At 50.1% G+C, this 25,671-nt stretch overlaps 2 protein-coding genes across 9 annotated transcripts in view; both read right to left on the bottom strand.

Annotated features, from left to right (window-relative positions):
- The window catches only part of lingo3a (leucine rich repeat and Ig domain containing 3a), a 55,292-nt gene extending 41,153 nt beyond the window's left edge, over positions 1 to 14,139 (bottom strand). For 3 of the 7 annotated variants that reach the window (XR_011183967.1, XR_011183966.1, XM_069185862.1), the window contains exons 1-2: positions 14,052 to 14,139; positions 13,297 to 13,382 (exon numbers count right to left, since the gene is read on the bottom strand). Coding sequence is in view for 1 of the 7 variants with exons in the window: in XM_069185862.1 (XP_069041963.1) it covers positions 13,297 to 13,327 (31 nt within the window). In the remaining 6 variants the exon portion in view is untranslated. Of the gene's footprint in view, positions 1 to 4,589; positions 5,305 to 13,296; positions 13,383 to 14,051 lie in introns of those variants that run through there. The other 4 variants (XM_069185866.1, XM_069185864.1, XM_069185865.1 and 1 more) reach the window with 3 other exon arrangements.
- Positions 13,982 to 18,040, bottom strand: org (oogenesis-related gene). Of its 2 annotated transcripts, none has more exons than XM_015365368.2 (7): positions 17,909 to 18,040; positions 17,408 to 17,488; positions 16,315 to 16,528; positions 15,355 to 15,500; positions 15,027 to 15,140; positions 14,867 to 14,934; positions 13,982 to 14,149 (listed from the first exon to the last, which is right to left on the bottom strand). In XM_015365368.2, the coding sequence occupies exons 1-6, from the start codon at positions 18,008 to 18,010 to the stop codon at positions 14,893 to 14,895; spliced, it is 699 nt and encodes a 232-aa protein (XP_015220854.2). In that variant the 5' UTR covers positions 18,011 to 18,040; the 3' UTR covers positions 13,982 to 14,149; positions 14,867 to 14,892. The 2 variants fall into 2 exon arrangements, with proteins under 2 accessions (XP_015220854.2, XP_015220855.2); XM_015365369.2 differs by having other exon boundaries at positions 17,966 to 18,032.
- Positions 18,041 to 25,671: the final 7,631 nt, after the last annotated feature.

The raw sequence follows: 25,671 nt of genomic DNA, 5'->3' as shown, positions 1-25,671 counted from the left end.
TCCCCATCACACCTCTGAGTGTGAGCTCCGCTGCCGAGATGGGCAGTTTGGAAAATAACAGGCAGAGAGAGTTGTCAGCTACAGAGCAATGAGCCGGAGGAATATACTGGGAGGAAGACGAGACATGATTGGAAATTTAGACTAGAGCTTCATCACCCCCTCTGGACACCATTTCCAACTGATGTGCAAATGCAGCACACAAAAAACCCCCATAAAAGCATGGCTTGCTTCGCAAAGGCATATATGCTATTGATCCACGTGCAGTACAAGCGCAGACCTCTGTTATCTGTCATTACTCCATCACTAGAAACAATCACCCTCGATTTCACACTGCAAGAAACTGCTGGACTGCATTCGAAAAGACAGTACGTTTTCCAAAGCAGCTCGGACAGACAGCTTCTGCGCCGCAGTTCAAAAGCACAGCGGATGTGGGCACAGCAGCCCACCGGGATGATCTAGCAGCAGGGCGCAGACCAGTGCGAGTCAGGCAAATGCCAAGGGGGCTTTCACTTCTCTTGGGCAGCTGCCCGACTGCGCAGCGAGATTCCCGTCAATCCATGCAATTGTCTTTAATTCGGCTTAGGCAAGAAGCTGGCTGACAGGGGGGGAGCACTCTTAGCTGGGTGTACATACCCAACACAGTCATGACCAGCAAAAACCCACATGATCCTCCCATGCAGAAAGAAGGGACTTTTTTACAGTAGCTCCTGCAATGACAGGGCTTCTCCACTCTCTTCCCATTCATATTGAAGCACAGGGACAGACAGTCTCCTCCCCTGTTTTCTGCTTTTGTTTTCTTCAATACATTCTTATTTGGGTGCATTCAAAGAAATGTGATTTGCAGCCCTCCGAGACTGCCGCTGCATGGCTCAATGTCGACGACGTGTCTGGGAGTGCTTGCACATGAAAATCTGCCTTCAAACCGCAGCCTGAACATGTCATGAAAACGCAGAGAAAAAAAAAACATAAAGGCTGCCTGGCACGCACACACAAACCATAAGGATTTGCGAGAACTCTGGTGAGCGCCGCATGCCTGCAGGAGTGAGATAAAGAAATCTCTTGCGTGGCTATTTGTCAGTGTGAGCGTGTTTGTATGCTGAGAACTGCCAGATAGCGATTAAGCATGTCAGCTCTGCCGCAGAGCCCTTGCTCTGCTCTGCCCTCCCATCTCAGAGCAGCCTGGAAGGTGGGGACCAGGGCAACCTGGCTGGGCTAAGGACTGTCATTACGCAGGACCCCAACACTGCTGCTGCCTGCAAATCACCACGCACCATGCCAGCAACACTGTACGCTGAACACTGTAGCCCAGTTTTCTAGCACAGGGCTACTGAACACACTGCAGCCCAGCACTCTCACACTGAGATATTGAACACACTGCAGCCCAACACTCTCACACTGAGATATTGAACACACTGCAGCCCAGCACTCTCACACTGAGATATTGAACACACTGCATGCCAGCGCTGTAACACTGAGCTACTGAACACACTGCAGCCCAGCGCTGTAACACTGAGCTACTGAACACACCGCAGCCCAGCGCTGTAACACTGAGCTACTGAACACACTGTAGCCCTGCACTGTAACACTGAGCTACTGAACACACTGCATGCCAGCGCTGTAACACCGAGCTACTGAACACACTGCAGCCCAGCACTGTAACACTGAGCTACTGAACACACTGCATGCCAGCGGTGTAACACTGAGCTACTGAACACACTGCATGCTAGCGCTATAACACTGAGCTACTGAACACACTGCAGCCCAGCACTGTAACACTGAGCTACTGAACACTCTGTAGCCCTGTACTGTAACACTGAACTACTGAACACACTGCAGCCCAACACTTAACACTGAGCTACTGAACACACTGCAGAACAGCACTCTAATGCTGTGCTACTGAGCACACTGCAATTCTGCATTGTAACACAGAGATACTGAACACACTGCAGCCCTGCACTCTAACTGAACTGAACACAGTAGTTTCAATTATTACGTATTTATTTCATCCTTGGTCCCACCGATCAGTCAGTTCTTGTTGCCCTGCCTGCCTCTCACTCCTCCCCCTGGCTGCAGTCTTGGCCCAGCTGGGAGCAGAGAGCTGTGTGCTCAGGGGATCAGGTGTACCCTCCAGGGTAATGAGCCTCATCCCCGCCTCTATTGAACTGGCATAAAAGCACATTATCCATGCAGTCCTGACTCCAAATTGCCAATTAATTTCAGAAATGGAACTGAAAAATGAAAACAAATGAAAATACTGTGCTTCGGGCTTTTTTATTATTTTCTGTCTTTGCCTGGATCTGCTGTGGAGGCACCTCTAAGGCAAGCATGATGGCGGTAACGGACGCCCGGGGCCCCTCAGGGAGAGCCGCATCAGGCTGCATCCTGCTGCTCTGAAATCAGCGCGTCGTGCCCTTTCTATTTTTCATAAAAGCATGGTTAAACACAGAGAGCCATCATAAATCATTCTGAAGAAAACCCAGAATTGACACCGAGGCTTGGAAACGTTAAAAACGTGAAGCTGGAGTCCTGTAAACTGCAAAATTTGCATTCATATTTTCCACGTTCATAGCAATGAAGGTGTGAGTCATAGCGAAACAATGATACATAATGATAAACCACTATTAAAACACAATGATGAATCCGAGTTCCTAGGAACAGGCAACAAACTCATAGAATACAAAAATCGCAGTAAAGTTTTAATGTCACAGTTCACTGTAAGAACATTACCATGAACTGTTCTATAATAATGACTCCCTCTGCACACACACACACATTGTCACAGCAGAATCAAAGCTTCACAGTCAAATGGATGTAATTATGGGTAATTGTCAGGCATCGCATCACCAAATGGAAGGCTACTTACAGCACACAAACAGGGCACTCGAGCAGCAGAGGGAAAATTACCAGCAGAGAAAGAGAAACCAACTTAAAAGATGAAAATGAACAGAGGAATCGTGTTGCTGCAGGAAAAAAGATACAGCAATACCTCATTCTATGAAGTACAAGGATTACTAGAGCATCTTCTTGTGTTGAAACTTTGTATACCCAATAGCCTATGATGTAAGTCCCGCACTACAAGGACAACCAATATTTATCATAAGAAAAGTTACTTTTAGAAAGTTAAACACTTAAGAATAATTGATGATAAAAACGATACCGCAAATTGTTTTTTGGAGAAAAAAAAGGTTGTTATACAGAAACTTCAATCCGGTTATGTAGAAAGAACACATTCCAAAGCATCACTTCAAAATCCGGAGCTCCACTATTCACCTGTTTTAATCTGTGGAAGGAACTAGGAAACGAGGCCAAGCCAACACATTTTCCAGCAGATAACCTCCGCCAGTGACAAGCAAAACCGCAGCGATGCCACAGGATCAGAGCCCAGCTGTTTCACCTACTCTCTTATGAACAGCACTACGAATTCTTTAATCAGCACAAGTACTTTTGACATTGAATCTGAAGGGCAATGCCTCCTTACAGCACAGTGTCTTCCAGCACCATACTGAGGACCAGAAACCATGTTTAAGAGGGAAGAGCGCCACCTGCTGGTCCGCCAACACTGCTAACAGCAGAAAAAAAGGATTTCTTCGAGGTCCCCTCAGCCCCCTTCAACTTCTGAGGTCTCAACACATCATGCTACAAAGGTGGTAGGGCTACTGACGCAAAATCCTTTTATTCCTTCCTTTCTCGGAAATTTCTCTCTAGCAGTCATTAAAGAAGTGCTTTATTTTTGAAAGAGCTGAATTATTCATCCTTATTTCTGCAGTTGCGATGAAGGAGGAAACGCTGATAAGCCATCTCTGTTCTCCCGGGCAGCACGGAGATGCAGTGATTGCTTTATCTAAGCGAAAGGCAAACCCAATTTATATCATCAGCAACATCAAAGGGCCCTGTCTGTGAAGAAGACAGGGAAAGCCCAGTGGACACTCCTCATGTCATCACTCCTCACTCTGAAAACCTGCTGCACTTTGTACCGATAAGGAAACCTAACTAGATAAAATGGAACGCATGCATATACATGAGAAACTGGCAACCACAATAACAACACATTAAAAAAAACACCCTACGTCTTAACTGTCATGAGAAACGAGAAAGTAATTTAAAACTTCTTAAAACCGTAGAAACTTTTAAAAATCCAGGTCATTTTTTTTCCGCTGGCTGTTGCAAGCTGCAGAACTCAATGATACTGGGACACACCAGATCATTTGACTGAACTACTGGGGTGCTTGAAAAACATGCAAAATAGAAAAGAAAGACCGCACAGAAGAAAACAGAAAGATTGAAGCAGTGAATAAATCACAGTCTCTGTTTAAAGCACACTGTTGTATTTCCTGTTTTGGATCGTTTTGGACCAAAATCTAATTTGATGGGTATAAGAAAACATGCAGAATCTGTCATGCAAACAAGTGATTTTTTTAAATGTTTGAAAACCAGCTTCTCTAGACACAAGAGACAGGCAGAGGTGGTGGAACTACAGTGTATCGCTACACACACCCCAAACCATCACTCCTTCACATTTCAGTTGATCTCAAACCCCCCTTTCCTCAGAGGAAGTCACCCCCCGGCCTCACACCCAAGCTCCTCCTCACCTTTGTTCAGCTGCGACGGTGTTAAGGAAAGGTCTGTACTCCTGGCATAATTCACCTGCGAGACACGTAAAGAGATTCCTGTGGAGCCCGGCGTCTGAATCCTGTGAGCTGCCTGCAAGTTTGGTGTTTTTTTGCATCACCTTCCTACTCTGACTTCCACTAGAGCTCTGTGGGACAGTGCTGGTCACACGAAAGAGGAGACCGCAGACGATCTAAAACCAGCCTGTCAGATCCACCGTGGGGCTGCGCCGCAGCCTCTCTTAGTCGATGCATGTATTAATTGCCATCACCTCCTCAAAAGCAATTTGCCCATCTTGCTGAGCAGCAGTGCTCTGCCGATGTATCATTTTATGATGCTGTCAGAAGGCTAATTTCTGTAATTGCTCTTCAGATTAAAAAGGCTCATTTGTGATGATTCCAGCAGGTATAAAGCCATTGTGCTGCAGATGACAGATGATTCAGAGCGCCCACCGCCCCCGAGAAATCGCCCGGCGTCCCATCGTCTCTTAGGTCACACACAGTCCTCTCCCCCCACATGCATGCGCTTGCGCCCTGTTTAAAATTGTTGCCACTCTGAAAAAACTACCACAGGAACACCTGTGCCATTCATACTCATTCCCTGTTGCCAGTGGGGCTCCTCTAATCCGGCTGGCACTGTCCTAGGCGGCGAGGGCTGCCAGGGGTCACGAGGAAACCGTCCTGCGTCAAGAATGAGCCTTCTGCTTCTGCCTGTCTCTTCTAGACATGAATCCGTCGTTTTTTGCTTTTATCCAAAGCACTCTACAGAAGCTAGGGTGCGAATTGGGACAGCTGCGGTGAAAGGGGGTTTCGACGATCTATTGCTCTTGCTTTATTTCGTGCAGCTGCGAGGCCTCCCGTGCAGCAGGATGGGCACACGGGTGCCAGGCCGCTGGCTCGCACCTGCACTCACAAGAACCAGGAGGCACGGCTGGGACCCCAGCAGAGCGCAGCTCGAGAGTGAGTCCCTTATATAAGCCCCTGCACACCTAGCCCAAGACAGCATATGAAAGCACTCACTAGTCTATCTCAAAACAAGGTTTTCAAACCACGAGCAAATGGCTTAACGCTGCATTAAGCCACACGGTAGAGGGATTCCTGTCTCTGTGCTTCTCTCTTCCTTGCTTCCTGTGCTCTTGCACGAGCCTGAGCTCTCTGCTCTGATAAAGCTGTGGCCCTCCCGAGCCGAGGGGAGTGGGGGCTGGCCGGATTTACAGCTCCCCCAGGCCTCTTTAGCACAGGGCCTGAAGGAGAGCGTCTCTAACAGGCCGTTTAATGTGGGCGGCAGCAGTATGACAGATGATTCCCCTCCCAGACTGCACAGGCCAGGCCTTCAGAGCTCCCACTCGACGCGCTGTGCCGGCGAACCTTGAACTGAGCGGTTACCACAGTACATCCAGTGTTAGTGTTACTGCCACTTCTTACTGCCATTAAACCATACTAAACTGTTTCAGTCAACTTCAATTGTCCAGAACTTCAGACGGTGCTGAGCAGCTGAGGACATGCAGGGGGATTAAACTCTGAACTGTACACCCAGGTACACACGCCAGCAGCCATATCATCCTACAACTCCCAGCTGGCAGCTCACTGGAGCCCAGCAGGTATGAGCCTGGTCAGTACCTGGAGAGGAGACTCCTGGGAAAGCTAAGGCTGCTGCTGGTAGAGGTGTTAGTGAGACCAGTAGGGGGCGCTCACCCTGCAGTCTGTGTGGAGCCTAATGCCCCACTATAGTGACAGGGACACTGTACTGTAAAAAGGTGCCGTCCTTCAGATGAGAAGTAAAACAGGTCCTGACTCTGTACAGGTGCATCATCCAGGTGGGGCTGCACACTGGTGGTGGTGGAGGGGATCCCCATTACCTGTAAAGCACTTTGAGTAGAGTGTCCAGAAAAGCGTTACATAAGTGTGAGGAATTATTATTAATTATAATTAGAATGAATTAATAAATGTAATAATAATTAAGTAATTATTGCAATTGAGTCTAACCTGCGTGTGCACAAGAAGGAAGTTACGATTCACAGCTTTGCATGGGGAAAGCTGAAGACTCAGGCCAAACTCACCACCATCACAGAGTTTTCAGAGTGCTGACACTTAAAAACAACATCTCACCCCTGATATTCTGTACAAAGACTTAAGCTTACTGCATAAAGCTGAATGGTCCCCCAGTTTATACATCCACAGCCCAGCCGGTCTCTAGTCCTGGGGAGCTATGGGGGCTGTCCTTGGGCTTCGGCTGCGGTTCGGTGGGGGTGTTTTCAAAGCAACTCTAGCACTACTGAGGTTTCTGAATACATTACTTAAAAATGTTCAGAATGTACAGAACTGAATAATCAGACTTTTGATTGCCAAAAAATGTGAGCAGTGTTTAGAAAAATGTCGGAGACTTCTGACACAAAGAATGTGTCAGAATGGATTTTATCATCAGGGCCGCCCTGTGTAGCCCCAAAACGCAGACCCAACATACCCTCACAAGGAAGGACTTGTAATATTGATTAAAAAAAGACTCTTGGCTCTGTTTATCAGATTTCGTCTCTGTTTTTGTGCTAGGTATTCACCGTCTGATATGCTTTTTATGCGTTTATAAATGTTTTTGTTTCGTACTTTAGTTACTGGTTAAGCAGACTAGGAAATAGTTTATATAACTTTTTTTTCCACACAACGCAAGCCCATCACTCCACCACATACTCGTATCTCAGTATCCTGATCACGTACAGCAGACGCACAGCGTTCGACCGCTAGCCCAGGACTGCTGGTGGGGGCAGTGTTGAAAACCCCCAGAGGCCGCATCTTCAGAGGCAACAGTTTCCTGTTGTTAAGGAGCCCCACAGAAGACAGCATGTCAGGTCCCAGCGTCCCTGAGCAGCCAACTGCCTGCTGTGCAGGTCTGTGGCACTTGCACCCAGTGAGCTCTTGATCCTGATTGTAAATGAAAGTCGTCCCAGGCTAAGTGCCCTGGATTCACCAGTACAGATAACGAGTTTCTCCCAAGACGGAAGGCTAAAACAAAGACTGCTGGACAATGATGTTGGAGATGCCAAAGCGTCTCTCTTAGGCTTGATGGAGTCCCCTAGCAAAATCTATATGTTACTCTGTACCCATATAGTGGTAGGAGATATGAACTCCTGCTGAATTCACATGCTAAACTCGAACCTTCACCGCTTGCTTGAGCACAGATGCTTCTCCCTTTCTGTACCAAACTCCCTGATAAGGAAGGAATGTTTTAATTACTCTCTGAGTCCTTGAGTTTCTTGAAAAAGTACCTCAAAGATGTGAAGAGTGGGGTGAAGAGAAAAGTGTATATAAACTGTGTAGAGCCATATCCCCTTTGAGCTACTATAACTACTATGGTCCTTATTATGGTTCCTTGTATGCGTACAATAAAGCTTGGCTTGACGAACAGACACTATAGGCTCGGATCTCTTGGTTTCTACAGGCTCTGAAAAAAAACTATCGAATGACTTTAACAAATAAATCCAAATTGATCTGAGGATGAAAACTGGTTGCAGGTATTCCTCTGTGAAATCTTCTTAATTGATGCTAAGAAATCGACATGGATCTTAAAGAAGAAAGGGGTGAACAGTAGAGGACAGTTAGACGAAGAAAGCAGTAGGAGCTAGACAATCAGACTATCTGCAGTTATACAGCTTCTCAACAGAGACTGCATCGGCTACATCACAGCAAACTCACAGTCAGAGCACTGGATCCCCACCCTGTAGTTTCCCTGAGGCAGGTCAGCTCAACTTGCAGACTTTCTTATCCACACCATTACAGAACCTTAACAGCATGCCTTAACTGTCACCTCGACTCTGCTAATTATCCATTAAAGGACCGAGTAACTGGCTGCTGCAAACGTCTACAACTACAGTACGTAATGCTCAGAATGATTATTCTGTCTTGGTACAGAAACTGTCTGCTCTCTCCCACCCCCTTTCTGTTTCACCATGTCTCCCACCCCCTCCACTGCTTCTCTCCCATTAAGGGATGTTCGTTAAGGGTTTAACAACTCATGTTAAAGGTTTGTTAAAAATCAGGCCTTGCGTTTCTGAACATCCCTCACTCACTTTTGACAGAACATTTTTTAAAACCACCAAGACAAGAAACAGCGCTGGACAAGCGTATATTTGACAGCCTGGCGATAGCTTAATGAAACCCTGATAGCATTTTTAATGCAACAATGCACATGCTGCAAGAAACTGAGAATGTGTTTCACGGGCCCTCATCACAGGAAGACAAGTCTAGATAAGGGAGTTGTTACCGCGCCACAACATCCCTGGTTCAATCGCAGACTCTTCCACCGACAACTGTGTCCCCCTCTTGAGCGCTTTTCAGTACCCTCCATCGTTGTGGTTCATCCCTCCAAATGCTTCATTGTTCAGAGGAGACAGACTTGACAGAGACTCTGCTGGAGTCACATGTCAAAACCCTGGTCATCACCGGCCGGCACACTAAACCACCACACGTTTAAAACTAACCATGTGAATCCAACACCATACTCACAGAGGTTGTATGCACTGACCCAGAAGAGGATTGCACTGCTCACAATGCAGCAGATCGTCTGTTTATTTCACAAGCTTAGCTGCCACACTGCCGGTGAAGCAGCACCTCATGTCTTTCTGGCTATATAAGGACATGCTCACCTTTCCAGGGTAAAAACAGAAAACAACAAGGGTCAGATTTTTCCGAAGTCTAGAAAAAAGGCAGGAAAATGGTGCTTTTCACACTTAGTATGTAGAAACCAAGCGTTAACAAAAAAGAGAGCTGCTGTTGAGTTAGCAGCGCTGGCACGTACACAAGTGGCAGCAAGGGCTCTCCACAACCGCCCACTCTCCCTCTCTCCCGGAGTCCGCAAACAGCGAGAGATCTGCTCCCCAGCTCCTACGCCCCCCTGGGCCTGCCACGGCCTCTGAAGAGCGTCACTGCGTAGGGGGTCCGCATCCTGGGGCGGCCTGTGTGGGGCTCTCATCCCCGAAACCCTCTGCGCTACTCATCTCTTCCGAGGTCTGTCTGTCGACCCCGAGGATAAATGGCCTCGTTACAGAATAGGAGCCGTTGATGGAAAAACAAATCTGAATTTTTTTTCAGATCTAATACATTGAGATGAGTGTTTTAAACACATAGATAGCTTATCAGATAGATAGCTAGATGAATAAATGCATGAGGCTTTAAAAAAAGAGAAAATTAATCCTTGACAATCAAAGGTCACTAGACACATTTGCAGATTCAAAAAAGGCTTGTGGTAATCCGTTCAGCCCCGGTATAATCCATGTAGTTAATAATGAGAGGAGATTGTGAATATCAACAGGAACTTCTCTGCTTCCCAGCCACATGATAATGGGAATGAGGCTCCTGAGAGAGACAGCCTCAGTTTCAGCCAGCCTACTTGGTCCTGCCACGGACCAAGCAGAACGGAGAGGACAGACGTCCTCCAAACACTGACCCAAAGTCAGTCTCACGCAGAGCCATAGGAAAGACACGACCATGGTTCCCTGTATTTATGTGAAAGGAGACACTCAGCCGTGCTACAGAAGCATGACTCATTACAACCAGCAAACTACTCCATCACTCCTGCAGGTTTTCTTAACCAACATCTTCGCTGAAACTCTTCACCAGTCATGCTAACCAGAGCCCTAGCCATTGAATCCGGGTCCCCTGCCCAGAGACTGGACTGAGAATGGTGACGATCTGTCTCGCGAAGAATACTAGACAGCCACACCTCCTCGTCAGCTAAAGAGAGCTCTCTGCAGGCGCAGACGAGTGCCGCCGGTAGCGACTCTCCTCAAGAGCTGAGCATGACAACAAAACGAGACGGGCAAGAATTCTCCTGAAAACAAAAGCTACGCCAACCACAGCCAATACCAGGATGTGCTCAAAGCATACCTCCATGTTTTTTTAATAACCCACGGAACGGCTTGTGACAATGAAACGCAACATTTAAAGATGAGTTAAGGAGGCGAGTTAATTAAGGGTTACTTCACATCGCAAACCCAACAAGCATGCGATCACAACCTCCTGATCGGTTCTGTAGCCCACAGCCCACCAACGCGTAAGAGTTCAAAGCCGGTAATCTGAAGTGTTCACAGCGTCCTTGAGCTTGTGGGGAAACCAGCATTAATGCCGCAGGCTCTGCGTGTGAGCGCACGCCTAAGGGCCCGCAGCTTCCGCCCCGTAGTGTATTCAAGAGCCCGCCCACAGGTTTCCTGCTTCCTCCCTGCGCGAAGATTCCCGGGGGGTGGGGGAGAGCGAGAAGCCGCTACCCTCCAGTGGCAGGGAGGCCGAGCCCCGGCGGACCCGCTGCAGAACTCTGCTCCGCGCGTCACGGGCTGCCACTGGAGCCCACGCCGGTCCGCCTAGCGGAGGGGCCGGTGGGGTTATCAAACTGGGGAGGCCGCATTGTGCTTTGCCCTGGTTATACTGAACCACGTGTGGCGGGACCGTGTTCAGCAACGAATCGCTGGGACTGGCCTGGCCATGAGACGCGCACCTGTCCACTCCTGCCAGGTCTGGTTATGGAAATCAGGGAAAGAGGCCACAACGCTGGGAGAATATTCTTCCTTCTGACCGGTCCTACACTTCGCGGTACACAAGGTCAGCTACCCGGACGCTGGTGTCCGGGACCTCTCAATGGTGACCAGCAAGTCACTCCTCAGCCCCGACATTGAGCAAGGACAGCCCTCTGGCCATGCCTTAGTAAGAGACACAATGAGGGATGTTATAATCAAGCTAGAGGGCGTCTTCCTTTCTCTATGTAGAGCAGAGAGGAACCTGTGGGAACAGTAACCTAATTCACGTACCTGGCGTCTCTCAGCCCGGCGGCTCAAGGCTGACTTTGAGATGTCCGAGACTTCTTGAGCACGGATGCTATAATCGTACCTCACCAATGATCGCTTACAAAAACAGCACCAGGAGGGACTCGCGTCAAGAACTGTAACAAAAATTAAGGCTTTCACTGCTCAGATGAAATTTAAAAGCAGAACGCCTCTGAACAGCAATCTACAGACTCTTCATCAGGAGCTGGGTATGGTTTTCTTCCTGCACTGGCATATTTGAAAACAGAACTCACGGTGTTAATGGTGATTAGGGAAACCCTTTGGTAAAAATGAGCCAATGAAACAGCCTTTATGCCCACCAGTGTTTAAAATATCACCCCATGTGTGCCCGACATCCAGAGACACACAAACTAAAACCGCTTACAAAGCTTTATACCACCAAATGCAAAATCTTAAGCCTGAAATAACATTTAGGGTTCATGGGAATGCATTGGGATTCAATGCTCAGGATCTGATACTGGTCCAAAGTAAAACAAAACTTCATCTACTTGCAAACTACAAACACCCAGCGGACATGCACTGGAAAACTGGCAAACAAGACAGCCAAATACCAGGCTTGCAATTGGTAGTGAGGGGGAGGGGGTGAAACGCCTGATTGTAACCTGGCCAGATGTCTAAAAACTTCCATCCCGCAGAACAGCATCTTCAGGGACCATGTCCTTTGTCTCAACCCTATCCCAGGGCAAGACATGGTGTTTAAAATAGATTCCAAAAACATTAAAAATAAATTAATGAGATAAAACCATAAGGAAGCCAAAGACAACCTGTCATTTGTCCTGAGGCTTGGAGTTTTCTAGAAACTGGGTTAGGAAGAATTTCACTCTCTAGACACCTTGCTTCAGGGTGACCTTGGTCAGTGCTTCGCTACAGTATGAATCAGGTACACCTCAGACTAAGACTGCAAAATCATTAGCCTCAAGGACATAGCCCTGCATGAACAGCTGCAGAAGCCAGCATTACTGCACCATGCAAATTGTATCATCGCAAAACCTTAACTTGGGAGTCTGGGGGAGCCGGCTGGTGGAGCCTGACTGACCCTAGGACACTTCTAGAACCCCGAAGAAGAGAAGGATCACCTGAATTTCCCCACACCACCAAAAAAAAAGCCTTATTCCTCCCTAGCAGCATACCCTACTGCCAGGGTTGCTTAGCAGTGACAGCCAGATAAGCAAAGTTAATAACAGACGCTTGTTTCAGGGTCTTTTCTTTTTTTAAGAAGCGCCCTACTTGTTTTATAAACAAGTTAACAGGTTAGGTGTAGCCAACATGCCCTACACACTCCTGTCTGAAAAGTGAGGCCAGGTGGGTGAGCTAGCGTGTTCTAAAAGGCTGCCTTACCAGTAGAACCACAGCTAACCCATTTCCAGCCCAGCCCCAGTGCTGCCTTCCCTCAGGGATGTGGCCATGGCCTAGTGCTGACTCACGCCACAGGAAGACCATGGTTTCATCAAGGAGAGATGGATGGCACACTCTGTGAGGGGTGAGAGAACTGACTCATCCAGACCCTGAGGAAAAGGCTCCTGCCCACCTCAAATTGCTCCTCCAACATCAGTCTCGGATCAAGAGATCAAGATAAACCAGCTTGTTACAGCACTAAGTGGTGTAGAGAAAACACAAATGTACTCAGGACTTTCATGCAGCATATACCAAACTTATACCTGGCTTTTAAACTATTCGTGCCGAGGTGAGACAAAAGTATTTTAATTGAATTGAAATTTTCTTGCTACTGAACCTTAACAAGGGCACAAAGCTGTCAAAGACCCTTCCCACAGATCTCAGTGCACACCACGTGCACCCAGACCTCCATCAGGACCTTGACTGTTAGGTCTCAAAGCTGCCCAGGGAAACCCAGCATCACCAACCTTCGTCCCGGAGAACTGAAACTTCCATCATCTCTCCAAGACCCTGACAGCAAGCTACATTGCCATCTGGTGGCCAAATACAGGACCTGCAAGGGAAAGGGAGCTGTCTAATGTTGCTGCAAGAGTTCAACATTACGGGAGAAAGCAACTTGAGCTTTTGCAGTGCATCACCCACTTTACCTCCACTGATCAACAGACACTGCTGAGCAAGCAAAAAAGCTCAGGGCACCTTTGTTTAAAGATACAAATTACAGTACAAGGCCCTTCAGATTCTTTCCACCAGTGAACCAAATTTAATCACATTTGATAGGTGCACAAGCCCAGGTAGAAGGGCAGGATCCTGCTGCTTTTCCAGGCATCTATAAACCCAAGAGCTAAGGAACATGGAAACATTGAGAAGGTGCCATTAAACTAAAGGGACTTGGGTAGAATGATGGAACCAAAACCCACAGCCCATAGGGCTCCAGGACTGGAGCTGTGCATCACTAGCGTAAGCTCTCCAAGTTTGTCAGGTCTCATGCAGTCAGAGCAGGGGAAGTCTCAGCAGCAGGTATTAGAGGTAACCACTATTTAAACTGATCCAGATTTTAAGAAATTAGTACCAACCCTGTTTTTAAATGACAGGCAGCAAGAGCTGCAGGTCCACCGAAAACAGATATGCCCAATTCAAGAACACTCACAAAAGCAACAAATATGAAAATTTTATTACAGCATTTCAGAAAAAAATATGTACATATCCATACAAAAAGGAGCACCTTAAACATCTGTTTACATCAAACTGAAGGCATGAGCGTCATAAGTCACAAAGGGAGATCCGATAGGTGGGCAAGATCTGGGCAGCATGTGGAGAAGCCTGTGGAGAAATGGAAGATTACAAAGAATAACGTGAATCAACCTACAACTCTTCAGTTTTATATAACAAACTGGCAAAAGCACTGGAGGGCAGAGGGCTAAAGGGACCAGAAGGACTTAAGAAGCCAGCCACCCTATTTTAAGGTGCTAGACACAGCAGCCTGGCCTGGAACATGTGGAAGCATTCTTCGCATTCAATGAAGTCACTGCCAACAGCCCTTCAAAAACAACCTGCACCAACTCTCTGATGGGGCACTCCAGAGCAGAGCAGGAGGGAACTATGCTTCACGAGAGCGTAAATTACAGATGGCTTAAGGAACATAGGCAGGAGCAGGGCAGTGAAGGACTCGCATCCCTTCCAAGAGCTGGCAGTGAATATCAAGAGCTGTACAAACCTGACTTTTCATCCCCAGAAACATGCTTATTGAGCAAAATACATTTAAAACCTTTGCAAGTAAAGAGCAACAGTTGTGGGCTTCTCACGGAGAACTGAAAGCAGACTTTTCATTTGTCTTTACTACACTCAATTAAAATTGGCACCAGAATTGATTACCCTTTCCACACTAGGTGTTGATGTTTTATAGCACAATACAAAACCTAAAGCCCCTCATTCTTTAGCACACTCAAAATTGTTCTTAATGCCTTTTTTGTCAAGGTCAGCAAGCGTTCAGTACATTCACACAGTACTGCCACACAGCAGTGCTGTGATGCTCCTCACCAGGACTGGTCCTCTTTGCACACTGATCAGCACTGCACTGGTTTCTGCTCTCCCTCAGCCGGGCCATCCTGCAACACAGACCACAGCTATATCACCCCACAGCTCTCCCCAGGGCCCAAGACCCTGTCCCCCACCCCCAGCAGGACCCCTGACCCGGTACCTGAGGGAGCTCTTTGATCATGGTGACGCCCTCGCACGTCTCCACCTCGATGTCGCTCTCCGTGTCGTTGTGCGTGCGGTTCTCCTCACTGTCCGTCTCCCCTTGGCTGCTCGGCTGGAGGACAGGAGGACATTCTCTAAGTGCGGGGTGACCCAACGCGAGCCAGGCCCGGAAGGTCACAAATGGCAGGTCCAAACTCGTGGTAACAGCTTTGGCACACCCCCTGCCCATCACTGGACGGGCCAAGCTTTCACTACCAAGCTTCACTCCTCACACTCAGGGCCTTAAGTTCCTGTGCCGCCACCACAATACCCCCTCAGCCCCTCACCTCGTAGTCGGGGTCAGCCTGGCTGTCGTCCTCCCCCAGCTCCTGGGTCAGCGCCTCCACCCAGGACTGCTGCTCCTCCTCCTCCACGTCTTCCTGCTTCCGCTTGCAGCCCTTGCCGCACGGCTTGGTGGGAGAGCTGCGCACCTCTGCAACGGGAGAGGAGGAGGTCAGGGACTTATTTCACCAAAACATAAAACAAGGATTCACTCCAACTACAGCAGCTCTACGACCCTGTACTCCCAGCTGGCAGCCCACTGGAGCCCAGCAGATGTGTCAGTACCTGGAGGGGAGACTCCTGGGAAAGCTAAGGCTGCTACTGGAAGAGGCGTTAGTGGGACCAGTAGGGGGCGCTCACCCTGCAGTCTGCGTGGGTCCTAATGCCCCAGTATAGTGACGCGGACACTGTACTGTAAACAGGCGCCGTCCTTCAGATGAGACATAAAACCGAGGTCCTGACTCTGTGGTCATTAAAAATCCCAGGGCGTTTCTCGAAAAGAGTACTGGTGTTACCCCGGTGTCTCAATAATCCCCCTCTCTGAACTGGCTTCATCACTCTGCTCTCCTCCCCACTGAGAGCTGGTGTGTGGGGAGCAGACTGGCACATCATCCAGGTAGGGCTGCACACTGGTGGTGGTGGAGGGGATCCCCATCACCTGTACAGCGCTTTGAGTGGAGTGTCCAGAAAAGCGCAATATAAATGTGAGGAATTATTATGAATTATTATGTGATAGGAGTCCTGTTTCAGCCCTGTTTCTTTGCGATTTTCTGCCTCGGAGAAAGGTCACCCTAATAGCTGTTCCCCATGACCTGTAAATCGCTTTAAGTGGAGTGTGATAATTGACAGGGGTTTACTCCTTCAGTAACAGTTCTGCCGTGCGACAAGTGAACCCAGACCATGCAGGTAACCCCCCCCCTCCTCCCCAGCAGTCCCCACGGCGCGATCGCGAGCCCCGCCCTTGCCTTCCGAGACGGAGCAGCCGATGCTGGTGCAGACGGGGTAGCCCAGCGCGCTCTGCAGCCTGAGGGGCGTGAAGGCCAGCAGCAGGCGGGTGATGCGCCGCAGCCGCTTCCTCCCGCTGCGGCAGAAGCGCCCCGGCGACGGGGAGCTCGTCTCCGCGGCGACCCCGCCCCCCGCGGGCCTGGAGAGCCAGGACAGGCTGCGCAGCGCCCGGACCTGCGGCAGACAGCAGCGCGGCGCCCTGAGACCCTGAGGTGAACTGGGACCTGCAGGGCACCCAGAGCCCGGGCCTAGAGGACTGGCCCAGTGGGCTTCCCCTGATAGCACCGGAACCATGAAGAACGTCATACAAGTCCAATTAACCCACAAACGGACCAGAAAACCTTTTTTCCAGATCTTATTCTAGACAAATAACCCTTTTCCAGATTTTATTCTAGATCTCCTTAAAAGATCATCAGAATTTCACCCACAAAAACCAGAATCAAGGACCCCAGACGTCCTTAATGAAGCAGATTCTGGTCATGAGTTCCTCTGGAGTGGACTGGAAATAATCAGCAGTGTACCAACACTCTTGTTTTTTTAACCGAATGCTCACATTGAGACAGATCCAGAGAAAAACATTTTTCATGATGCCCCAATGTATCAGAAAAATAAAATTTTAGCTAGAAATGGATCAAAGTAGTTCCAATCAGGTTGCAAGGAGTTTGGGGGGGGACAAATGAAAATCTTTATTCCATGGGAGCAAAAACCCAAAAAAGGCTCCACAACCAAAACGTTGTTTCCTTTCTTCTCTTTTCAACAGGGAATAAACCTTTTACTTGTTCCTTTGCAGCCAACGCATGCTGACTTGAACTACAAGCCGTTTGGGGAAAGCATGCAATTAAATATTAACAAAACGGACCAAGCATCATCTTCACATACAAGTTGCCACCAGAGGGCGATGGTGATCTTCACTTCAAGCACATCCCGCGCTTCAATTAAACAGGTGTCATATTTGAGAATTGTTGATCAAAGACAGGAAAGAGCAGATGTTAAGACCCACACCGGTCTCGGGTAGTACAGACCGATCCGTCTGCCACAAACAGCTCTACTTACCACTAAGCAGACAGGCCACAACTTGAGCAGGTGTCCCAGGACAGAAGCGAGCAGTCCGATCCCCTTCGGCGCTGCCTTGTCCTGCAACCAGATCCCATCCTCATCGTCAGCACCATAGGCCGGCCCGACACCCACCGCAAGGCCCACAGCCCCAAAACCCCGCTTACAGCCCGCCAATATCCGCCGAGAAGGGCGGAAAAAGAAGTGTTGAACGATTAACCCACTAAGAATTCAACACGTCCAGCAGATCTAGACTCATATGACGTTGCTGTCGATTTGTTTTGGCGGAGCTTCCACCAGAGACCAAATTAAACCGGGAGCGCCCAGATTTACTTCGAAGAAACCGCCTGGCGGTCGTCTTTTTGTTTTTGAGGCTGAAAAAAGTGATACAAGAGCGAACTATGTTGTAACTACCACCGAAACAGGACGGGAGCTGAAGTAACTCCCGAGCGAATTTTAAAGTCTTGACGCACACAAAAAAAAAATGTTTGAGGACATTACCGGACACCCGGCGCCGACGGTTGGTTTTGAGCTTGAAATGGCGGACGCCGCCGCTACCTTGGGCTCGCGGTCCGCCTCGTGGCTGTTACAGTTCAGGGTCATGGTTGCGCACGCAGCAGCAGCAGCAAAAGATCAACAGCAGCGCGCGCCCCCCGAAGGCCGTCAAGAAACCTGTCCCGGGCGCGGCTTGGCCAATCAGCACACAGAGCCGCTCATTCCAGGAGCCGATCAGCCAATCAGCACACAGTGACCCTAACACGGAACCGGGATACAGCTCAGCCAATGATCGTAGAGTTTTACCAATCGGGGCACAGCCCAGCCAATCAGAACGCTCTCTGATTTTGGGGGTGGAGTTACTGGTTCAATCAAGCAATCAGCCACTTATTCCAGTAGGTTTCATTGGTAACTACTAATCCGCCACGTTCACAATTACGTGCTTAGTCAATTAATAATATCCAGGCGTTTCTAACAAACCCCCATCAACGCGGAAGAAAGATGACAAGAGGGCTTGATAAAAGTATTAAAAATTGGCAGTGCTGCTGACAAAGCGAACCCGGGGGACGTTGCATTTAAAATATGTCAGAAAAAGTACAAACGAGATGAGGTCATTCATTCGGTCCCTGTAGAAGATAATTGAACCGGCGAGCTTCCTGGAAGAAGCCAGCCAGCATATCGACTTCAATGACATGGCTGGGCAGTTTGCTCCACACCCTCGCCACTCTAAGTGTAAAGAAGTGCCTCCTTTTGGTTTCTCATTTTTAAATGCTCTTTAATAGGTGTAATTAAATACATGTGGTGGAATGTATCAAATCTGGCAATAAATCAGAACTGAGGTCAGCCAGGATCAATCTAAACAATGGTATTAAACATGCAAAAAACACACTCAAACAGGAATTAGAGGAACACTTCACCAGTAATGACCCAAGGCGTATGTGGCAAGGTATACAGGCCCTCACAGACTACAAGAGGAAGAACATCTGTGCACCTGCCCATGATGCCTCCATGCCTAACGAGCTCAACACCTTCTATGCTCGGTTTGAAGCCAACAACACAGAACCAGTCATCAGAACTGCCCCCTCCGCAGCTGACTCTCACTGTCTGCAGATGAGGTGAGGAGATCTCTACTAAAAGTGAACACACGCAAGGCTGCAGGACCCGACAGCACACCCAGTCGCATCCTCAGAGCCTGCGCCCATCAACTGGCGGGTGTATTCCCAGACATTTCAAAATGTCTCTGGGCCAAGCCGTAGTCCCCACCTGCTTCAAGACAACCACCATCATCCCAGTACCGACGAAAAAAACAGTGACATGCCTTAATGACTACCGACTGGTGGCACTAACCTCTGTCATCATGAAGTGATTCGAGAGGCTGGTCTTGAGGCACATTAAGGACACCATTCCAAACACACTGGACCCGTACCAGTTTGTCTACCGGCCTAACAGATCCACAGATGACGCAATCTCCATTGCCATACACACTGCCCTATCCCATCTGGATAAAAATAACACATAAGCAAGACTACTATTCATCGACTTCAGCTCAGCTTGTAACACCATCATTCCAGAGAAACTAGTCAAGAAACTCAGTCCACTGGGTCTCAACACCACCACTTTCTGACAGGCAGACCTCAGGCTGTCAGGCTTGGAAACCACACCTCCGGCACACTAACTGAACACTGGGGTCCCCCAGGGGTGTGTGCTTAGTCCATTGCTCTACTCCCTCTACACCCACGACTGTAAGGCCAAACACAACAACAACTCCACCATCAAGTTTGCCGATGACACCACAGTTGTAGGTCTGATCACAGACAATGATGAGAGGGCCTACAGGGAGGAAGTCAATCTCCTTACAACGTGGTGTGAAGACAACAACCTCACCCTCAACGTCAACAAAACCAAGGAGCTGATCGTTGATTTCAGGAAACTGAGAAGCGGACATGCCCCTATCCACATCAACAGGACTGAAGTGGAAAGGGTCAGTAAATTCCTTGGCGTCCATATCACCGAGGACCTCATGGTCTCTCAACACCACCTGTCTGATCAAGAAAGCGCAACAGCACCTGTACTTCCTAAGACGGTTGAAGAAGGCTAAGATATGTCCCCAGATCCTCACTAACTTTTACAGATGCACTACAGAAAGCACACTGACAGGCTGCATCAGAGTGTGGTGTGGCAATTGCAGTGCTGCTGACCGCAAAGCCCTACAGCGGGTGGTGAAAACTGCCCAGTCCGTCACTGGGGTTACCCTCCCATCTATCCAGGACATTTATGACAGACGGTGCCTGAGGAAAGCTCTCAGCATCATCAAAGACCCCACACACCCCAGCTACAGACTTTATGATCTGCTACCATCTGGAAAACAGTACCAGAGCATTCTGGGCCAGACTCCCAGACTCAGAGACGGTGTTTACCCACACACTATCAAACTATTAAACTCCCAGCCTCTCTCACCTACGATCTGAACCCTCACAGTGCCTTGTATCTTTATCAAAACTCCAACACGCATTGAAATCTACCTCTACCTCACATGTCAAGAAGCATATTCCACATCATTTTTCTATCCTTTATTTCATTCTGTTGATGTATGATTTTGCACATCTGATGTTGTTTTGCACATTACCTGTTACCTGTTGTCATTTTACACACTGCCTGTTGTCTCTGTCTTTCCTTTCTTATACAATTGTATTGTTGTTTTTTGTACTACTTATCGTCTGACAGCAGCTAAATAGCATTTCGTTATACCACATACCTGTATATGAGAATAATGACAATAAACTTGAAATTTAATTTGAATACTCCATGTAAACTGATGCCCTTCATTACAACGGTCTTATCAACATTATTCTTAACCCGGTCGGATTAATTGAAACTGGGTTTTTAACTGAAGGAATAATAGACTCGTTTGTTCAGTTCACTTTCTATTGGTCGCCGCTGAAATTAACCATAGGATTCAAATAGCCGTGTAACATGAAAAAATGAAGAAATTGCGATTTAGAATCTCAGATTATGAAGTCGCAATTGCCAGATATGAAGTCGTAATTCTGAGATACAAGGTCACAATTGCGAGATACCATAGCGCTTTTTTTTTGCTCGCTGGCGGAAAGGGGCTTCCATATTTAACCAGAGGGTCTGCGGTCGAAGAGGGAAGGAGATATTCATTTCCCATTTTGTCTAGAGATGTTGCCAGGGTGCCGGAGGAGCCGCAACCTGACCACACATGGGTCTCTTTCCGCCCGAGTCTCCCCCACGTCACGGAGACGCAAAGGCGCGGGTGGGCAGAGGGCAGAGAGGAGACTAGGAGCTCCCGGCGGGATTGACGCGCTCCTCCGCAGGTATAAAGACAGAAGCCGGCAGCGCTCCGGCTCAGACGCCGCGGAAGCCCACAGCAGCGCCGCCATGAGCCGAAGCGTAGCCGTGAGCAGGACCTTCAGCGCCGGGCACGGCGCGCCGGGAGCGCCGCAGGAGCCGGCCCGGAGACACAGCAGCTGCGGGCCCCGAGCGCGGGGGTGGCAGGGCTCCGCGAGCAGCCCTCCCGGCTCGGCGGGCAGGAGGAGGAGGGAAAGCGTCTTCACCTTCGTGATGACGCCGAGCAGCATCCCTCAGTTCACCATCCCGGCTCGGGGGGCGCAGGAGGGGCCGAGAGCTCAGGGCGGAGAGCGAGGGAGGAAGAGGGAGGAAGAGGAGGAGGAGGAAGAGGAGCGAGGCAGCAAGGCGACCCCGTGCGAGAGCAGTCCTCCTCGCCGTCTTCTTCGTCTTCGTCGTCTTCGTCGGGGTCCTGGTTCCCCCCGGCGCTGCGGGGCCGCAGGGCCCGGAGGAGCAGCTCGGGCCCCTTCAGCGACCCGCCGCCCCCACAGCCGCCCCGCAAGAGCTCCTACCCCTGCTGCCCCCTCCTGGACACGCAGCACTTCCCCGACCCCGCCACCAGGGCGGCGCTCTCCCTGCCTCACCTCCCCAAAGTCACCACCCCCTACGGCTTCGTCACCCTGGGCCAGAGCCCCCAGAGGGCCAGCGAGGAGGCCCTGTTCTTCCAGGGCGGGGCCACGACCGGAGTGCCCCGGCGCCGGAGCACGGAAGAGGAGCGGGCCCCCCCCCTGAACTCCGCTGCCCCCTCCCGAACTGCCCCTCCGGACCCCCGCGCCCGACGCCCCTCCCTCCTGGCCCAGCCGCCCCCCTCAGGAGCCGCCCTGCCAGGTGCGCCCCACACATCCAGGTTCCTGGGTCTCCTGCGGAAACACCTGTCTCGGCTGAGGGAGATGGGGCAGCCTTGTGACCCCCACATCGCTGCGCGAGAGCAGGGGGGCCCCTCTCACACGCAGCCCTGTGTCCTTTAAGGAGCCCTTATTCCTCTGGGCTTCCAGCAGAGCCTTCCGGTGTTGTCTTTATATCCGTGATGTGGGCAGAGAGAATGTTCTGTTCCTCCTTGTGTCGCACCTCTGCACTGCCTTTCTGTGAAAAGATCTGAGATCTGTGCCTTGATGTCGTCAGAATGATTAAAGAATAATACAATTCCCTTCTCTCTCTCTCTCTGTGCTGCCTCTACCTCACACACCTGGGCTTCTCGAGAAATACAATCGGTCTGGGACTTGAAAGTGAAGCCTTCTGAGCCGCTGGTGACACTTCTGGGGAGCGCAGGGTGGACCAGACCGGACCAGGATTGGTTTCCCGGGTTACAATCTCTTTGGACCCCCTCTCCCCTCTCCCCTCTCCCCTCTCTCTCAGCTTTGCTGTCCTGCCTCGTTCCCCCTCCCCAGCCTGGCATATCTTCTTCATAATAATAATAAATCCCCACCCTTATAAATCATTCTGGACACTCCACTCAGAGCTCTTTACAGGAGGCCATGATGGGTAAAGGCCAGGGGGAAATTTGGCCAGGACACTGGGGTAACACCCCTACTCTTTTCAAAGAACACCCTGGGATTTTTAATGACCACAGAGAGTCAGGACCTCTCATCCAAAGGAAAGCACCTTTTTACAGTACAGTGTCCCCGTCACTATACTGGGGCATTAGGACCCACACAGACTGCAGGGTGAGCGCCCCCTGCTGGCCCCACTCACACCTCTTCCAGCAGCAGCCTCAGCTCTCCCAGGAGTCTCCCCTCCAGGTACTGGCCAGGCTCACGCCTGCTGGGCTCCAGTGGGCTGCCAGCTGGGAGCTGCAGGGTGACAGGGCTGGTGGCTATGCTGGGTGTTCTTACTGGCTGTTTGTCTGCCTTCCTGGTGAATCCCCTTCTGCCCTGCCCCCTCGCCCCGTCTGGCCACAGCTCATGAAGTGCCGCACTCGAGAGGAGGGGGGCTTCCACTCTGCGGCTGCTCCCACCTCCTCCCCCCTCCCTGTGCGACGCAGATCGGCCTCGCTCCTGCTGAGCACGAGTGCGATTTGCATACGCTGTAAACACAGCTCGGCGCACAAGAGCTTGATCTGAAGAAGCAGAGTGGTCTCTGGCTCTCTCCTCACTCCTGCTCCCACTGCCAGGGAAATGAGACTCTACACTCTGCTCCTCTCTCCCAGCGCCTCGGCTCTACCCACTGTCCCACACTGCCTCCCTCTCTCTCTCAGCTCTACCCACTGTCCCACACTGCCTCCCTCTCTCTCTCAGCTCTACCCACTGTCCCACACTGCCTCCCTCTCTCTCTCGGCTCTACCCACTGTCCCACACTGCCTCTCTCTCTATCTCGGCTCTACCCACTGTCCCACACTGCCTCCCTCTCTCTCTCTCGGCTCTACCCACTGTCCCACACTGCCTCCCTCTCTCTCTCTCTCGGCTCTACCCACTGTCCCACACTGCCTCTCTCTCTCTCTCTCAGCTCTACCCACTGTCCCACACTGCCTCCCTCTCTCTCTCAGCTCTACCCACTGTCCCACACTGCCTCTCTCTATCTCGGCTCTACCCACTGTCCCACACTGCCTCCCTCTCTCTCTCTCGGCTCTACCCACTGTCCCACACTGCCTCCCTCTCTCTCTTTCAGCTCTACCCACTGTCCCACACTGCCTCCCTCTCTCTCTCTCGGCTCTACCCACTGTCCCACACTGCCTCCCTCTCTCTCTCGGCTCTACCCACTGTCCCACACTGCCTCCCTCCCTCTCTCGGCTCTACCCACTGTCCCACACTGCCTCCCTCTCTCTCTTTCAGCTCTACCCACTGTCCCACACTGCCTCCCTCTCTCTCTCTCGGCTCTACCCACTGTCCCACACTGCCTCCCTCCCTCTCTCGGCTCTACCCACTGTCCCACACTGCCTCCCTCTCTCTCAGCTCTACCCACTGTCCCACACCGCCTCCCTCTCTCTCGGACTCTCAGACTCTCAGACTGAGGTCAGGGCCTCTCGATCTTTCTACTCAGAGCACAGAGGTCAGAGGTCAGTTTAGCACAAGGAAACTCTTTTTATCGATAAGTGAAATTACAGTATTACTGAATTCCGCGGGAGGGTGGCAGACTGGCAGGCCACGCTGGCAGGGCATGGACTCTGTACCCACTGAGGTGTGGCAGTGAGCACGCTGCCCCACTCAGGCCACACCCACTGGGCTCTCATTCACACCTGTCCTGTATCTGCAGGGTAACATTCCTCGCCCTGCGAGAAGAAATTAATATATAGCGCCTTTCAGATGCCAGGAACCTATCCTGAGTGCTCACGCCATTTCTGTATTTTCAAAGACACTCCCTCGGCCACGTCAAGCCACAGGGACATGCTAAAAGCAGCACAACCACAGATAGCCTGGAATTAATTAACAGTGTTCAGGTTCTCTTTTATTTCAGTGACAGTGATGTCTCTCAAGAGGAGATAAAGACGAACCAAACTTGAATTATTTTGCAGAACTCCATCTCCGCAGCGGAAAAAGAAAAATAAGCAGGTCAACACTGCCCCCTAGTGTACCAAGGGGCACACTGCCCGAAGCACCTCTATACGGGTGACAGGAGGGAAAAAGAGGTTAGAATTAATTTTAATACTTAATGTTTTTGTGGTAAAAAAGCGAAGTGAGCTTTAGAAAGCTCCTGCTTTGGTTGTGATTTAACAAAATAACAAAGTTCTACAGTGCACAAGCAGCTGTGTGGAGGTTTTTGCAGATCACCTGCTTGGTGATCATTGCCTTCACACACCTGTAACACAGGTGCACTGTGGTGTAGCCTAGGAAATGCAAGGTGCAAAAGTCAATGTGTATTTTATGTGTAGAAAGACTTTGTTAATGTACAGTTAAGCCTGATACAGCCAAGTCAATATATACTGATGGAAAAAAGAAACACAACACCTCCTCCTCCACACTCTGGCCCTCCCTTCTGCGTGGAACAGGCTGAGGAGTGACTCATCAGTGAGGAGGACCTGATGCCACTGCTGACGAGTCCATCGCAGCCTCTGGCCCAAGCCAGTCGGGGTGACGTCTAGGAGGTGTGAGCAGAGGGCCTCTGACAGGTCGCCTTGCTCTGAGGCCAGCAGCATGGAGCCTCACTGTCCTGTCACTGATGTGGGCATTGTGTCTGCCAGCAGGTTCTGTAGCAGTACGAGTGACAGATCTGAAACGATCTCTCAGATGGACCAGTCTGATGTGTCGGTCCTGCTCTGGTGTGGTCACTCGAGGGTGACCGGATCTTGGACGGTCTGCTGAAACCTTCTCTGCAGTCGGGACACAGTGGAGCGGCTCACTCCATAGTGTCTGGCAACGCTGCCACATGACAGGCCTGCCTGCAGCATGCCAATGGCCCTCTTCCTGGCTTCTGGTAACTACATCTACTAAATCTTGAAATCATATACTATAGAAATACTATAGCTC

Source organism: Lepisosteus oculatus, chromosome 29, assembly GCF_040954835.1.
Source record: "Lepisosteus oculatus isolate fLepOcu1 chromosome 29, fLepOcu1.hap2, whole genome shotgun sequence".
NCBI classification, from domain to species: domain Eukaryota; kingdom Metazoa; phylum Chordata; class Actinopteri; order Semionotiformes; family Lepisosteidae; genus Lepisosteus; species Lepisosteus oculatus.
Note: the sequence above shows the minus strand (reverse complement) of the source record. Positions and strands in the feature narration are given on the sequence as shown.